This window comes from Prionailurus bengalensis, chromosome A1 (assembly GCF_016509475.1).
Source record: "Prionailurus bengalensis isolate Pbe53 chromosome A1, Fcat_Pben_1.1_paternal_pri, whole genome shotgun sequence".
Lineage (NCBI taxonomy): Eukaryota > Metazoa > Chordata > Mammalia > Carnivora > Felidae > Prionailurus > Prionailurus bengalensis.
In genome coordinates this window covers 94,719,365-94,736,383 of record NC_057343.1, presented here as the reverse complement: position 1 = coordinate 94,736,383, position 17,019 = coordinate 94,719,365, and the positions used below count along the sequence as shown (strand labels likewise).

The 17,019-nt window shown below is 42.7% G+C and overlaps 1 protein-coding gene across 1 annotated transcript; it reads left to right on the top strand.

Annotated features, from left to right (window-relative positions):
• Positions 1–5,058: 5,058 nt before the first annotated feature.
• TMED7 (transmembrane p24 trafficking protein 7) lies at positions 5,059–16,332 on the top strand. The gene is made up of 3 exons (XM_043557162.1): positions 5,059–5,673; positions 10,772–11,017; positions 14,920–16,332. The coding sequence occupies exons 1-3, from the start codon at positions 5,482–5,484 to the stop codon at positions 15,154–15,156; spliced, it is 675 nt and encodes a 224-aa protein (XP_043413097.1). The 5' UTR covers positions 5,059–5,481; the 3' UTR covers positions 15,157–16,332.
• The last annotated feature ends 687 nt before the right edge of the window (positions 16,333–17,019 follow it).

Here is a 17,019-nt window from a genome sequence, read left to right as displayed (position 1 = left end):
GAGAGAGAGAGGGAGACACAGAATCCAAGGCAGGCTCCAGGCTCTGAGCCGTCAGCATGGAGCCCAACACTGGGCTGGAACTCACGAACCATGAGATTATAACCTGAGCCAAAGTCGGACACTGAGCCCCCTGGGGAGCTGTTTCATTGGCGGTTTTGGGTTTTGTCCTCTTGTTTCAAGTGGGGCTTCTCAGTCACTGACTGAGCCTTGATTGCCAAGTTGAGAAGAATGTCTATCCATTCCTTGATTTTAGACCTGGACAAATCTCCGGCAGGTCCTGAGTCAACTGACATTTCACTAGTTCATTCTCCCTCAAACCCCACCAGTTGCCAAACATCTACCAAGCCCACGGTCCTCCTCCCCTCCCACCCCACTCATCCTGGGGGCAATTAGAAAGTAACCATTTTTTAACTGCCTCTCTTTACCAAATTTTAGTTTCCTAAGTGTCCTTATGTATCCTCAGCAGGGTATGGCTTTTATTTACCCTGCACAGCGTGTTCATTGCAGTGGGAAAAGAAACCATAATTCATATCTCATGGTGTATAGTCAGTCTCCTTGAGGCTGTGCAGAAACATACTGTTGGGGAGCTCAGGAAGTTGTCAAATAACTGAATGATAAGTATTTTAAATGCTTAAATCATGCACTAAAAAATTGTTACAGGAGTCAAAGAGCAACGTTCATGACATTTGGGAAAATTGGCTGGATTTTTTGTAGGGATATAGAATGCATGATTATTTTTCCCATTTAAAATACTAGCATGTAGACCACCTCTAAAAATACTAAGAAAGAGTCTAACTCTAGCACCTAAATTATTACCCGTCGTGTTTTCGGGAATAGCTTAGACTTAGATAAAGAGGCATTGCAGCGAAGATGCTGACATTTCTGGTCGCCACCGCCTTGTGTCAGGGGCTGCCCAAACCATCTTGAGCTCTGCATGGGCAGATGCTTCATTTCAGAGCTTCCCTGATCCGCATGTGATGCTGACACCATGCGGTCACAGCAGTGTCTCCCCACCCCCATTCCTGAGCCCCTCAGTATGAAACTGCTTTGATTCTATATTTACACTAATTTTAATCTGATTACATAATCTGAATCTCCTACTGTAACATAAGGAAGTGAAGAGGCGACCCCATATCAATAAGGACTCATAAGGGGGTCTTGGGTGGCTCAGTCAACTAAGTTTCTACCTCTTGATCTCAGCTCAGGTATTGATCTCAGGGTCTTGAGTTCAAGTTCTGCGTTGGGGTCTGTGCTGGGCATGAATCCTGATTTTAAAAAAAAGACTCATAAGAAATATAACTTTAAAGAAAATAGTGGTCTTTGGGTTTTTTTTCAATATTTATTTCTTCATTTTGAGAGTGGGGAGAGAGAGAGAGAATGAGTGTGTGTGTGTGTGTGTGTGTGTGTGTGTGTGTGTGTGTGCTGAAGAGGGGCAGAGAGAGAAGGAGACAGAGAATCCCAAGTAAGCTCTGAGCTGTCAGCACAGAACCTGATGCGGGGCTTGATCCCACGAATTGTGAGATCATGACCTGAGCTGAAACCAAGTCTGAGGCTTAACCAACTGAGCCACCCAGACACCATACCCCCCCAAAATAGTAGTCTTTTGAAGGAGAATTACAGAGTTTCTACTGCATTCTGAGCAGTTTCAAGTGTGCTATTTGGATCTTATGTATTTCAATCCTCTCAGCCACCTTCAAAACAGGTATTATTATTTCCCTCTTATAGCTGAAGAAACTGGGCTTCAGAAAGGTTAAGTAACTTGTCCCACATTACACCATACTTCCTCCATTAGGAAGGAATTTAAGACTACCGAGGCTCAAAGACGGTTCGGGTCAAAATTTCCATTGCTGTGTTCACTACAAGCTGAGCAGATCACAGTTTATTTTTTCCTTGTTATATTTTGTAGTCTCTAGGAAGAGTGTGTACCTGACATAGAGATCATATCAATTTGTGTATTTTATAAAGATATTTCACATATGCCTTCACTGATTCTTATAATAATTCTGAGAAATGAGGGGAAAACTCAAAATCTGGAACAAAATTAAATGGATATTTTCTAGATTATGAACACTCCAAGGGCAAGAATCTGGTTTTATTCATTTTCTGCTTTTATTTAGAGGGGTAGATTGATTGGCAAAAATAAACACAATTCTTCCCCATATACCCACTTCCCACTTTTGCTATTAATCTTTTCTTCTTTGATTGTGAAATATAATATACAGAAAAGTATATAAAATATATAAGTTTAACAAGGAATTATAAAATGCAAATACTAAAATAAAATGAAAATACAGGTCAGGGCTGCCTGGGTGACTCAGGTTAAGCAGCTGACTTTTTTTTATTTTTTTTTAACGTTTATTTATTTTTGAGACAGAGAGAGACAGAGCATGAACGGGGGAGGGTCAGAGAGAGGGAGACACAGAATCTGAAACAGGCTCCAGGCTCTGAGCTGTCAGCACAGAGCCCGATGCGGGGCTCGAACTCACGGACTGCAAAATCATGACCTGAGTCGAAGTCGGCCGCTTAACCAACTGAGCCACCCAGGTGCCCCAGCGTCCGACTTTTGATTTCGGCTCAGATCATGATCTCAAGGTTGGTGAGATCAAGCCCGGAGTTGTGCTCTAAGCTGACAGCACAGAGTCTGCTTGGGATTCTCTGTCTCCCTCTCTCTCTGCCTCTCCCTTGCTCACTCTCTTTCTCTCAAAATAAATAAATAAACATTAGAAAAAGCCACCCCCTACATCAAGGAAAAGAGTATTGCCAGCACAGAGGAAGCCCCCCACCTTCCCCATCTAATGTTGCTTCCCACTTACCACCCCCTGACTATCTATCCTGACATTTGAAATAATCATTCCCTTGATACCTTGGATAGCTTCACCATATATCAGGGAAAGCCATATCCTTCAGTCTTGACTATTGTCAGCCTTTATATTGCGTATGATTTGCTTTTAGCCTAGCTTATTTTGCATTATATTTATAAGATCCCCCCCCCATATCCCCATATTGTCCTAGGTAACTATAATCTGTTCACTTTTATTGTTACATAATGTCTCATCTTATGAATATATCCCAGATTAAGGATATTTGGAGTATTTCCAGTTTAGAACTATGACTAGGCTTTGATTTCATTCTTATATAAGTATCCTAGTATACTTGTGCAGGAATTTCTCTAAAGCAACTCTGGATCCTGAAATCTTACAATTTAAAAAGTAAATAAATTACATTTAATGAATTAATTGATTTTAAAAATTTTAAATTTTAAATTATTGAGATCCAAGACACTTACAAATTCATATTGAATAATTCATTTAAAATAACAATGAAAGGGGCACCTGGGTGACTCAGTCGGTTAAGCATCAGGCTTCAGCTCAGGTCGTGATCTCACAGTTTGTGAGTTCGAGCCCCATGTCCAGCTCTGTGTTGACAGCTCAGAGCCTGGGGCCTGCTTCTGATTCTGTGTCTCCCTCTCTCTCTGGCCCTCCCCCCCTCTCAAAAGTAAATAAACATTTTTATGTTATTGCTCTATGTATTGCTATACATTTTGCTATACGTTTTTGTAAATCTCTTTAATATCTGGATTCATACAAGAAGCTGGGTGCTCATCTGCTTTTACATTCAATCCATTATTTGTTGTTTTGGTTGAAAAATATGATGAATAAAAGCCTCTTTCAGGTAATCTCAGACCCCCTGGGAGGGTTTGGGGGGTGGTTCTTTGGAGAACACTCTGACAAACACTGCTCTAAAGTATATATTAAGTAGAAGCAAAGTGGAATGTCTAGGCATATGTATGTATCTTCTGCTTTATTAGATAATGCCACACTGTTTTTTAGTGGTTTGTATCACGTCACATCGTGTGTATGTGTGCAAACTCACGAGTCAGAAAATAGAACCCACCTTTCCTACTTTGAAATTCATTCCTCCTTCCACTCACAGACACAAATAAGCTTTCTGTTTCTGGCCCAGTTCTCAGGAAAGTGCAGTCTCCCCCAGATCTTATCTCCTTAGAGCTCCTTTCCCGCAGGCGGAGGGTTTGGGCCCCCAAAGGCCACAGGAGTTACTGCGTCCTCCCCTCACCCCTTAACAATATCCCTCACCCCTACCTGACCTCGGCACCCACCTCCCTCACTTCCCCGCCTGGCTCCTACCACCGAATCTGTATTTACTTCTCATCAAGCCCTCTACCACCCTCTGCTGATCATCTTAAAGTGCACGAGCCTCACCATGGTCATTTATTAAAAAATGGAATGATACCTAATTTGTGTTTTTATGCACAAGAAAATGTATAATTTAAGAAATCAACACCTGTTAATTACCTACTATTTTTTTAAGCACTCCAACACAAACCAGTGTGTGATCTTAGGTAAGTTACTCAACTTTTTAGATCTTCGATTTCCTTACCGGTAAAACAGGAGTCATAATACCTTCCTTTACGGGAGAAGGATCAAAAGCCCTGGGTAATAGGCTTAGCATAGTGCCATAGCATATGCTATGGTGAAGCTATGCTGATAATGAACCCTCAACTGATGTTTATTTTTATTTAACAAAAGCTTACTGAGTGCCTACTATATGATGATCATTCTCCTGGGTACTCTTTGCAAATATTAAGGTCTTGTAATAATCGTCTGGGTTAGGTAGTATTATCCTCATTTTACAGTTGCGAAGACTGAATTAGAGAGGTTAAGCAACTGGCCCAAGGTCACACAGCCAGTAAGTAGCAGAACAGGGATTAAAAGTCCTGTAGGGTAGTGGTCCCAGTATTCAAGCTCCTGGCTAAACTGCTTCCCCCAAATATTTGTTATTATTTATGAGAAAACTCTCAGCAAGTTGCAAAGTGCTCTACTACCAGTTATTAGCCCCGTAGGGTAAAATGAGCTCCTCATAACTCCTTCGGAGAACCCCCCCCCCCTCCCGCCCAGCGATCAGTTCTCACAGGAACAAGAAAAACTGTAGTTTATGCTCGCTGAGCTGTACCAGCCGGCCACAAGCCCTATCTAGACATCGGTTGGACACACCCTTTTTTCTGGGCCCGCCCTGCCACGCTCATTACGCTGGCCCCGCCCCTCGCCTCTGGCGCCGACGGAGACCACGCAGACGTCTCGCGAGCTTCCACGTACACACTCCAAGGCCTCTCCCCACTGCCCGGGCCGAGCACATCCGGGTTGCTGGAGCAGGTGCCTCAAGCCCCGCCCCCTTTTGCCAGGCGCTAGCCCCACTTCCGGCCATCTCAGGCCTTTTCCGCCAGTGCTGTGCCGGCTTTATCTCTGCTCTGTAGGTCGTTCCCGGCCCCAGGCCCCGGTCTCTCGCGCCCTTCCCTAGCTCCCAGCGGCTCGTCGCTCATCGCGAATCTCTCCGTGGCCCGGAGCGACTCCCGTGCGTCTTCGCGGGCGGCCCGGACCGAGGCCTGCCGCTCGTGGTGAGTCCGCGCAGACGTGACCCCGAGTCTCCCCGCAGCTCGGTTGAGGCCGCCTCGGTCGCCTCGGGATGCCGGGGCCGGGGTCCGCGCAGCGCTGGGCGGCCGCCGCGGGCCGTTGGAGCTGCAGGCTGCTCGCGCTGCTGCTGCTGGTGCCGGGGCCCGGCGGCGCCTCCGAGATCACCTTCGAGCTGCCGGACAATGCCAAGCAGTGTTTCTACGAGGACATCACGCAGGGCACCAAGTGCACCCTCGAGTTCCAGGTACGACGAGCTCTGAAAGTCCAGGGGCCCCAGCTCACGGTTCCAGGGTCGGGGCTGCATCCTGCTTGGTGACTCGTTCCTGTCTGGGTTTCTCCACTCTTGGGCTGAGTCAAGAATCACCTCTAGGTAGCTGATGCAGGGCATTTGCCTTTCCTGTTACACATCTTGGGCGAGAGCCATTTTAGACGAAATATGAAGATACAGGAGTTCCAGAAATGGTTCCTGTGACTTTTCCTTCTATGCTCCAAAATGTTCTTCGTTTTAAGGCCTATTGAACTTTCCCCCTTAAAGCATTTCTTTTAAAAAGAACTTCTTCCTGTTGTATAGTGCTCAGTGACCGGTCCCCTGCTCTCTGATTGACACCTCCCCTTGAATCAGTTTTGAAGTCCTGCCAATATCTAATTCCGTTGTTTTTCAGTTTTTCCATTGATGTTAGGACTTTTGGTTAATGCTGTCCCTGTCACAGGAAGAGCTCCTTTCGAGGGTAGAAGACCATCTGCCAAAGGCATTGAACGAATAGCTGTGATAAATGAGAGGACCCTTTTCATCTTTGGGATTTTAATAGGAAAGAAACTTTATTTAACAGAATGTACTTTCTTAAGTTTGCTACAACAATCTTTCTTTCTTTTTTTTTTTTACTTTATTTATTTTGACAGAGAGAGGGGGAGAAAGCAGATGTGTGGGGGGAGGGGCAGAGAGAGAGACTCCCAAGCAGGCTCCATGTGGTCAGCACAGAGCCCATGGTGGGGCTCAGTCCCACCAACCATGAAATCATGACCTGAGCAGAAATCAAGGGTCGGACCTTAATCAACTGAGCTACCCAGGCACCCCAGCAGTCTTTATTTCTGTTTTGTTGGTAGACTCGTTTAGCTTATTTGAGCAGCTATTGAATGCTAGGTGCTGGTGATAGGAAGTGGTACAAATAGATTGTTTCGCTGCCATCATTCTCGATTCCTTCTGCATCCAACCCTTTTCTTAATTAGTACCTGCTCATTCATCAAAACTACCTTAAGAGCAGAAAATCTGGGTGTCTCAGTCGGTTGAGTGTCTGTCTGACTCTTGATCCCGGCTCCGGTCGTGATCTTACGGTTCGTAGTTCAAGCCCCCTTATCAGGCTCCTCGCTGACAGTGCAGGGCCTGCTGTGGATTCTGTGTCTCACTCTTTCTGCTTCTCTCCTGCTTCCGCTCTCAAAATAAAGAAATAATTTTTTAAAAAAGGCAGAAAATAGAGGATAAACGGTCTAATCTTTGGGATCTATGAGAGCTTCCTTTAGGAAGTGATTTTAGGCTGAACTGTAAAGGATTAGTTGTACATACTTTGGTAAGGGGAGTGGTGAGGGAATAGAATAGCCTTTGCAAAAGTGTTAAGAGTGGCTGGGAATTTGAGGTCTATCATGAGATCCAATGTACTTGGGAATAAGGAGCCAGAGGAAGAGAGGTCAGGGGTGAGACCATGTGCCTTGCTGGCCTAGTTAAGGATTTTAGTTTTTCCTCAGAGTATGGGAAAGCCATCAGAGCGTTGTGAGCAGTGCGGTGATATGATTCACGCGCTTTTGGTAACTGTATGTTCACTTGTGCAGGTAGAGAAAGTATTAGGGTGTTGGAGAGATGGCTGTAGGAGACTATTATAGTGGTCCAGGCTTCAAGGGTGGTAGCTGTAGAGGAGGAGACAAGTGAAAGGATTGGAGAGAAGCCAGTAGGTGAAATCAACAGGACTTGATGATGTTTTGGCTACCGCGAGTAAGGGAAGGGAGGCTAAGGATCACCCTTTGGTTTGTTTAACTTCATGGGTTAGAACGAGGGGACTGAAAAGAAGATAGCAGGAATCGTAATATAAAAATGTCTGTGTATTTCAGGTATCAGCGTCAGACACCGTGCTTGGTGCCGAGAATACCACCACTACTGTTATGGGCTGTTACGTCTGTTAGGTAGCAGACAGCACGCCAAGCATTTCAGGCGTGTTACTTAATTCTCAGGTCACCTCCATAGGAAATGGGTAGAGTTCTTACTTCTTCCTTACTTAGGAAGCTAAGGCTTTGAAAGCTTTAAGCCCAAGGTTGCAAAACGTAGCACGTGGCAGAATGAGTATGCAGTTCCAGGTTAAGTTCTTAACTCCTATACACTACCTCCCAAAGGTCAGTGAGACTGACCTTGACCTCAGGGAGCTTACATGGATACATGCAGTCATACAGTGTTAAATGCAACAGTGAAGGTACACACTAGGTACAATGCTGGGCAGGAGAGGGCTCATCCAGGGAAATGTCACCGAGGGGCTGATGTTTGAATTGTGTCTAGGAGAAAGAGGAGCTACTCTACAAGATGGCATAGGGGAACGGGCATCCTAGGCAGGTAGATTGTGTTTGTGAGACTCAGTTCCTCAAATTAGCTTGAGCCCACACTGAAGTACAGTGAGTAATAGTGTTGCTTTCTAACTGTGGGTCCAAGGGCTTCAGGGGTGATTTGTCCCAGTTTGTCAGCATTGTTTGTTGGTAATAGTGAGATTGATGATTTGTACCTGGTGTTGGTGAGATATCCCCCAGCCCCCCAAAAGGCTGTGCTGTTGAGACTGGTAATATAGCAGGGATGTGCCTGTGTGACCAGTGACAGGCCTCTTTTTGGGACTCACTGGTTGCAAGGTGTTCCTTGCACACTTGTGTGGTTCCTAGTCGAGAGTCTTTGTTTGGCTACAGTCCTCACAGAGGGAGGACAAAGGAGCCCATGCCTCACCTCCCCGACCCCCTTCTGGTGGACACTTTGTGATGTTTTATATTCTGTTCTTTCCCTGTAATAAGCCGTAGATCTGTAAGTATCGTCGTTTTGGGTCCTGTGATTGTTGAGCAAACAGGACCTGTTTAACTCACCACTGTTTGAGCAGATGTAAAACAAAGATCTGTTCAGAGAACTTCTGGCAGTCTGCTATTTTTGGAACACAGAGAAAGGGTTGTTGAGGAGACACAGAGGAGTGGTATGGCACTGTTAACAGGTTGGGATTTTTCTGAATTTATCACAAGGTTTTAAGCGAACGGGTGATGGGGAGGCCAGGAGACGTGGGAGGGGCGACTCTACTGGCATCTGGTGAACGGAAACCAGAGATGGTTGTAAACATGCCACGGTGCCCCGGGCAACACAACCCCCTGCCACAAACAATTATCCATCCCTAAACCAACTGAGACTGAGAACCCCTGGGTTTCGAGGGAAGAGAGATTGGGTTACGGGAAGACCTTTTAGGAAGTTGTGGCTTCAGTCCTGTCTAGACTCTGGATTAGGAGTGGAAGAGGCTGGATGAATTTGAGGGAGGCAGCAACGTCAAGAAATTTGTGTGACCAACCGGACAAGTAGGGAGACTTCGTTTGGGATGATTCCCAGTTTCTACATTATGTGACCGGACAGATTCTAAAGGGGTATTTTTTATCTGAAATAAGATGATTTGTTTGGAAGTTTGCTGGAGGAAGAGTGGCATGTGATCTATCTGTTCTGGTCCTGTTCAGTTTTGTTGTATTTGACCATTCACAGCACAACGGCCAAGTACGAATAATCAGGTACATAAAAATGAAGTCATGACTTTCACCTGGAGGAAAAGTTGTTGACATTGGAGAGGCAGTAAAAGCCCAGTTGATAAGACACTTTTTAAGTCGAAACATCGTACCTGTATGTTAATATTTACATATTAACAGTTTCCTTAGCAGTTTCCTCAGTACATAGTTATATTTCATTTATTTGTCAAAGTGATCTTGTAACATAGTTCAGTTATTCATCGTATTTCCTAAGTGACAAAAGGTCACGTTAGCAGCTGATCCTTCTTCGAAGTGTGAGGTTTGATCTCTGTTCTGCAGATCTAGAATGGCAACATTGTGCTCACCGGGAGAGTTCACACTTGAAAGTACAGGCTTGTGCCACCTGCTCTCATGGGGGTTGGGAACCCTCAAACCCGCATCTCTTCTTCCTCACTTCTTTCCCATTCTTTCAGCCTGCACCCTTTGTTTCTTACATCTCCCCTCCCTCTTTCTTCCTACTTAATTCTTTGTCCTCTAAGGAGGCCTTTCTCCTCTTTAATCCTTTTCTCCTTTTCCTCTCTCATTATGCTTGTCTACTTACCTCAGGAAGAATCTCCCTCCCCTTCATTTGTACGACCCAAGTGGGCCTTTAAATTGTAACTGATGAAGCACAAGCTCTTGAAAATAACTCCAAAGTCCTCTTCAGAACTTTTCATTTACCCCCCTGGCTTTCCTTTCAAATATGCTTGCCCTTTAATACAGGCTTCCAGATAAGCAAAAGATTTGTTTGCTTTTGTTTTGTTTTTGCTTTAATCACAAGTGTATAAACAGGATAGTTTAATCATTGATATTTCTCTGGGAAACAAATTTGCAAAATGAGGCTATACTGTTAGAATCAGTAGCCCACAGGTCTGTTCAGTCCATAATGCTGTTCAAAACAAAAGGTGTATCAAATTCCATATAACTGACGTAGAGAAGCACTTAAGAAACAAACCTAAATTTGGCGTTAAAGTGAATTTAAGTTCTATAATAGATATATGCTTGGGGTGTTACGCTAAGGACTGGTGTACTTTCCTCCTGCACTACACTATCTGTGCGTGTGCTTGGATGGTGCACATAGGAAATGAGGGGAGAAAATTTAGGGAAGGAAAATACTACATGGCAGTGAGCTTAAGGGTCAAGAGTGTGACTTTGGGGTTCAGATTCTGTCTCTGCCTTTTACTAGATGAGCAATCTTGGGTAGCTTGCTTATCTTAACTCAGTTTCTCAGTTTGTCAAATGGAGGGCAGAAACCCTCTCTTGTAGGTTTGTTGGGAGATTCAAGTGATTTAAGAGACCTGCGTTAATTAGAATGGTTATTTGGCTGGTTAGGTAGTTTCTCTCTCCCATCATGGGGAAATTTGTTCAGTGTCTGTAAAGCTTTGGTTGAACTGAAATCTGCCTCCCAAATTCCATCCACTGCTGGGAATTAAAAAATGTGAAATTGCCCTTGATAGTAAAAGTCCACTGCCAGGAGTCTTATCCTTTTAACAGGAAGTCTGGTTGCTTTGTCAGACTTGTGAGTTGCAGTGATATCTTTCTTCCCTTTTTCTCTGTCTTCATAGGTGATTACTGGTGGACACTATGATGTAGACTGTCGATTAGAAGATCCTGATGGTAACGTGTTATACAAAGAGATGAAGAAACAGTATGATAGTTTTACCTTCACCGCCTCCAAAAACGGGACATACAAGTTTTGTTTCAGCAATGAATTTTCCACGTTCACACACAAAACCGTGTATTTTGATTTTCAAGTTGGAGAAGACCCGCCTTTGTTTCCTAGTGAGAACCGAGTCAGTGCTCTTACCCAGGTAAATGAAAAGCAACAGAATGGTGTGTTGAGACGGAGGGAAAGCATAATTTCACACGCATTCACCCACTGATGAACACAGAGTTTGAGACTTTCACACAGTCTTTCAGATCCATCTTAATTCTTATAGTAGATTAGACATTTCAGGGAACTTCAGACATTTTTGGTGGAGACCACTGTGAAAGGATTTTATGAACTTTGAAGTGTAAGGAGGAGGATCCCTTCAGTGGGAAAGGAAATTTAGGAAGACTGGACAGTGCTCCAGCATTCGGAAGCATTTTTTGTGGTTCATGAGGAATATGGCTTCCATAACCCGGCAGGTTGGTATAACTGGAAACAAAATGATGCCTTCGTTAATCTATAATCAATATGCCACCTGGTAGTGTTCTCCCAGTGTTTAGTGTTCATTCAGGCTGCTCTTAGAATGTTTGCTAGAACTTAGGGCAAAATATTAAAGATCAGTGGTAAGCCATCTAACAAAAATAATTAAGGAAGGCAGGTTGGACTTTATGTTGAAGAAGAGCTTAACGAGAGAAAGAGAAGGAAAGAGATGTAAAGTCTGTGAACAGATGCGGCTCAGGTGGTGAGAAGGGCCATTTTCGTTCCAGCTTGAACAGAATGTGAGCTTAGATCTTATCTAAAAGGTACTCAATTAGGTATCCGAAGGAATTATTTGTTAATTCTACTTGTTAAGCCCTTAAAGTGGTATTTCATTGTTCCCAGGTTCTAGTTAGGTTGTTGGCCCAAGTCATGTGGTGACAGAAGCCATTTTTATTTGTTACTTACTATTTTTTAAATTTTTTGAAATGTTTATTTATTTTTAATGTATATTTATTTTATCTTTATTTTTTAGTATAATTTATTGTGAAATTGGCTAACCTACAGTGTGTAAAGAGTGCTTTTGGTTTTTGGGGTAGATTCCCGTGATTCCTCACTTACATCCAACACCCAGTGCTCATGCCAACAAGTGCCCTCCTCAATAATAACGTACAGGAGCCTTAACTCATAATCCTACTATGAGCATTAACAGGATGTATTCATACACTCTTACTTTTAGAAATGTTCTTTTATTTTACCATGCCGTGTGAATGGCGCTTTGCTTTGTAAAAAGGTTTTTCTCTGGGGCCCTTGTTTGTAACATAAGCTTCATGAATTCTAATTTGTATAAGGTAGCTTGCTCTACAAGCCAGATAGATAAATATAACATGTGAGTGGTAATAAAGCAGTTAATAGCTGTTAATCTCCTTTATTTGTATCACATTTTTTATCTTAATCTTATTTTTCTACTTTTGAAAAGCTAATGAGTCCCTCATACCTCCTACGGTTGGTGACACTCACAACACAGTTGTTCACATCTTAGAATAGAAAAGTGTACCAGCTGGTAAATGCAGAATAAGTTACCGAGTTGTAGTAAATCACCATTTTTCACCTATTAGTAAAATGATGGATCTGGAGTAGACAGTGTTACCAGTCACTGCTAAAGCCAGTGGTGGAAAGCTGTGGGGGAATTGTACCATGGCTAGATCACACTGATAGCACCAAATCTAATGGCCATTTCCAGATGGGGAGGTAACTGGGCATTGTGTGTCTTCTGATAATATGCGTTAATGAAGTGCACAACATTGGAAGTTAGAAGGAAGTTGGAAATGCTGCAGGACAGAGAACCCAGTTTCTTCAAGTGGGAAGGGAAGACAGGAAGAGAACCAAAAGATTCAAGAACCCTTGAAGGACACATCAGCCAGACGACTGGGGTCGAAGCTGTTTGGATTCTGATTTGGAAACAACTTTTGAGATATTTAGAGAAATTTGAATACCGAGTTTATATTGAAAACTCTAAGGAACCATTTTTCAATTGTTTTACGTGTGCTAATGTTACCAGCGTTGTAGCTTTTAGTGTAGTGTTGCCTTGCAGAAATGAATATAAAGTATAAAAGTATAGTTAAAATGATAACAGCTCAGGGATTTGCCTCAAATTAATTGGAGTGGGGAGAAAAATAGGTGAGGAATACGTACATATTGGTGAAGCAAGATTAGCCACGTGTTAATGATTGACCTGGGGGCTCACTGTACCACGTTCTTTGGAATATGAACTTTTTGAACATGGACTTAAATCTGAACACTTCTCCTTATTAGAAGAGGTAGGGAAAAAAGGGAAACCTCTCAAAAATTATACGAATCCGTGCGGTTAGTCCCTTTATTTCTGTGATGTTCTTTCATCCAGCGCTTCTTAACCCTTACTCCGTGTCAGACTTCCAGGAATCCTTAAACATTCTGAATTTGTATCAGATCCTCGCTTTTGTGCACGCTTCCCAGGATTAGCCTCCGTCCCGCTTTGAGAACGCCTGAGAAGGAGAGAGAGTCTAGAAGCGCCTCCGGAGCCTCCTACCACAGATCAGAACATGTGATTATTCATTTTAGCACCGTTTTGCTAATCTTTGATTCTTAGGGCCCTCGACAAAACAGGAACAGGAAAAACGTTTGGGTGTCCATCTAACAGGTACATGCAATTTGTGGACCACGTAATTTCTCGTACTTCGTGGACCACGTAATTTCTCGTACTTTGTAGAAGCACCTTTAATGGAATATTTTTATAAGTGATTTCTTTCATCTTACTTTGGCAAAAACTTTATTAAATGTTTGAATTCTTTTCTAGTTCTCTATTCCTTCACAAAAAGTAAGACCAGAAAAAAGAAATCCCAGAATCTTTTGAGAGATTCTGTGGGTTTATTAGTGAAAGGAGGGAAGAAGTTATACAAGTTGTAAACACTAGTAGAGAGGAGCCCAAATAACTTTGTGACATGGGGGTTTTCTAGTGACTGAGTTAGCTTGACAGTTTTGGGGTCTAAAGGAGAGAGGAGCAGAAAGGAAAATGGGAAGGTTGCTAAAATAAACTTCATTTATTGGAGAACTTTCCAGAATACAGGAAAGTAGTAATGTTCGCCATCTTCCTCCCTCTGCTTCCCATACTCCGTGGCCCTCATCACTGTCCTATATCATAAAGATATTTTTCCTTTGTGTGGCTGTGCACAGTATATATCAACAGTTCCTTCCTTAGCGATAAGGGCGAGAAAACCCTCAGATTGTTTGTAACATTCTTAATACATGGTTTGTGATGTAGAATAAGTATAATAATAACGCAGGTATTTCATCACTAGGATTAAGTTTTCAGCAGTAGAAAAATATTAAACTCTGCTGTACAAACAAAAAATTTAGACACCCTTTCTCAAAGCAGATAGTGTGATGAATGTATAGAAAGGTAAGGTGTCATCAGATGAAGGCTGGCAAATGGATTACACAGTGAAACTGAAACTTCCTCCCACTGAGAATGTATGTGTTGGTTGACTGGCAGGAGGGAGGACATATGTTTAGCAAATTGATAAATTAAAGAAAGACACTGACGCCCTGACCTATCACTTTCAGACTCAACTGCTTTTAAGATGGTTAACTTTGTCTGGTGCTTGCTTTATTTTTGTATCTATTTGGACTTTGTACTCACTATTGATCAAATTTTCTGCCCTGCCATTCTCTTCCTCCTAATTCATCCTCCTGGGGGAGCCTGAACTTGAAATTCTGTAACCACCCACTGTCACTGATAAGTATTTGTGCTGCTGTCAGCTTAGCATTCTGTCTAGCACATGGCAGGTACCACCGCTGTGACTTTCCAATTCGGGGCAAGCCGCTGCCTCACCGAATCTCCGGCCTCACCAGTTGTCCTAGTGGGGATGAAGGGAAGGGCCGGTTGCATTGCCGGAACCAGTGGCGTAAATGAGCGGGTGAATGAGTGAGTGCCAGTTCAGTGGTGTGTTAATCAGATGTGGAATTGAGATCTAACTGGAAGATGAATATATTAGATGGATAGGGCAGAAAGTGTCCCACCTACTAACTGCACCTATCTCTCTTTAGATGGAATCTGCCTGTGTTTCAATTCACGAAGCTCTAAAGTCTGTCATCGACTATCAGACTCATTTCCGCTTGAGAGAAGCCCAAGGCCGAAGCCGAGCAGAAGATCTAAATACGAGAGTGGCCTATTGGTCAGTAGGAGAAGCCCTCATTCTTCTGGTGGTTAGCATAGGGCAGGTATTTCTTCTGAAAAGCTTTTTCTCAGATAAAAGAACCACCACAACTCGTGTTGGATCGTAACTACGTGTTGAGAATTGCTGCACCATTGCCACCATTAATATTGCTGTCCTCTGGTTAATTTTAGGTACCGAAGAACTTACTATTGGCAACATTTTTAAACCTTACTCATACACTTGTTGGGGGGGATGTACAGCACATATCCCCAAACTGTGGAAAGGACACCTTTTTTAATTTGTAAAGGTAGACAAAACTTCGGAACTTATTTTGGGCTATTCATGTTCAATATTCAGCACCAATGATCTTTTCTTGGTTGTTTATATCTTCGCATACTAAACTTTGGTATTTTGATTCCTTTTAGCCATTTAAAAGTACTTTTCTTATAGGTAGTGGATATTTTAAAAACCTTCCATTTAATGTCTGTGTGTTGTGGAGGAAGAGAATTGCCTTTTAATTGTTTATAGTAAAGTTTTGTTTTCCAGAAAACCAAATGTGATTCACTGTACCAGGCCCTAGTCTGCACTGTTTAATTTGAGCATGGGGGAGCCACCCTGGAAATGTTAGTTAATATTGATATAATTTTAAATCGATGGATCATGGTATAATTTATTTCTTACTAGCTTGGAAACTGTCAGTCTTTTGTTTTTTGTCTCCATTCTGTGATTTTTAAGCCGATACGTTCTTTTTTCCACGAAGACGTTCTCACCACAGAGAAAAAAGTAGGTTTCAGCAACGTAACAGCATTTATACAGGCCTTAAAAATCAGTCTGTTAAAACAAGTAGAATAATTACAGAATAACTTAAGATCCTTCATCGGGAGGCAAATGAAATGAGAAAAGTTTTAGTGAGTTGTCTGCGCATATTACATTTTCAGTGCTTTTACAGAGAAAAAAGTTCATCTGTTTTACTTTAACATTTTGATGGGCTGGTTCTTGCCCCAATGTGGCTTCACTGTCTGAGTCATTCCCGGCTTAAATTGACCGCTGTAATACTCACATGTAAAAGTGCCATATCCTGAGGGGGGTGCTGCACTGAGAAGTTGGTTTCTTTGGATTTTATCCTTTCTTTTTTGTGTGTGTTTTGGTTTTGGTTTGTTTTTTGTCTTGCACATGTAATTTGTACATTTCTGGTCAGTGACCAGAAGATGATCTAAAACTTCAGAATGCCGTGTGTTTCTTATTTGATAATCTTCATCAGTTGTACTGCACTTAATGAATATTAAACAGTGCATATCCTGTACGCTATAGGGTTTAGACTGTGTTTGTATTTTATAACTTGTATAGATCGAGCTGACTGAAATAAGATTTTGTTCAGGTGTTCCAGAATAGAATACAAGACACATGCAAAACTCTGTAGGTGTTTCAAGCTTTTCTGCTGTTAAAAAAAAAAAAAAAAGAATTGCAGCTGCTTTTTGCCATGCCTCCCACCCCCACCCCAGAGTGAGGAGTGCTGAACAAGACTGTCCCGTAGAATGCTAATGGGATGGCAGTTCTAGTCACTTAACCACTGTGGACTAGAAGTTAACTCAGTGCAAAGCTATCTTTAAATGTCTTCAAAAAGTAGAACCGGTTCTGCACGTAAGAGCAAAACAAATTCAAAGGTGTTGTGCTCGCTCATTTCAGATGCTACAGTGCAGTGAGGGATGAACACGTTTCCACCCCTTTCATTCTCAAATGCTCGAAGACCAAATAGCTACTCTTTAAGCTATTCAGCAGCAGACTAGGAACTGAAGTTGACCATTTTGCAGGTTTATCTCTGGGTTTTTGTATCGGGATTGTCCTGCAGCTTTTATAAGTGTCCCTGTATATTTAGATTTGAAACACTAGCGTTAACGTGATTGATCCGCACGGGTGTATGTTATCTGTCCTTCTCCGCTTGCCTGTCTGCTCTGTTGTGTTCCGATACCTTCCACCATAATTAATCCCC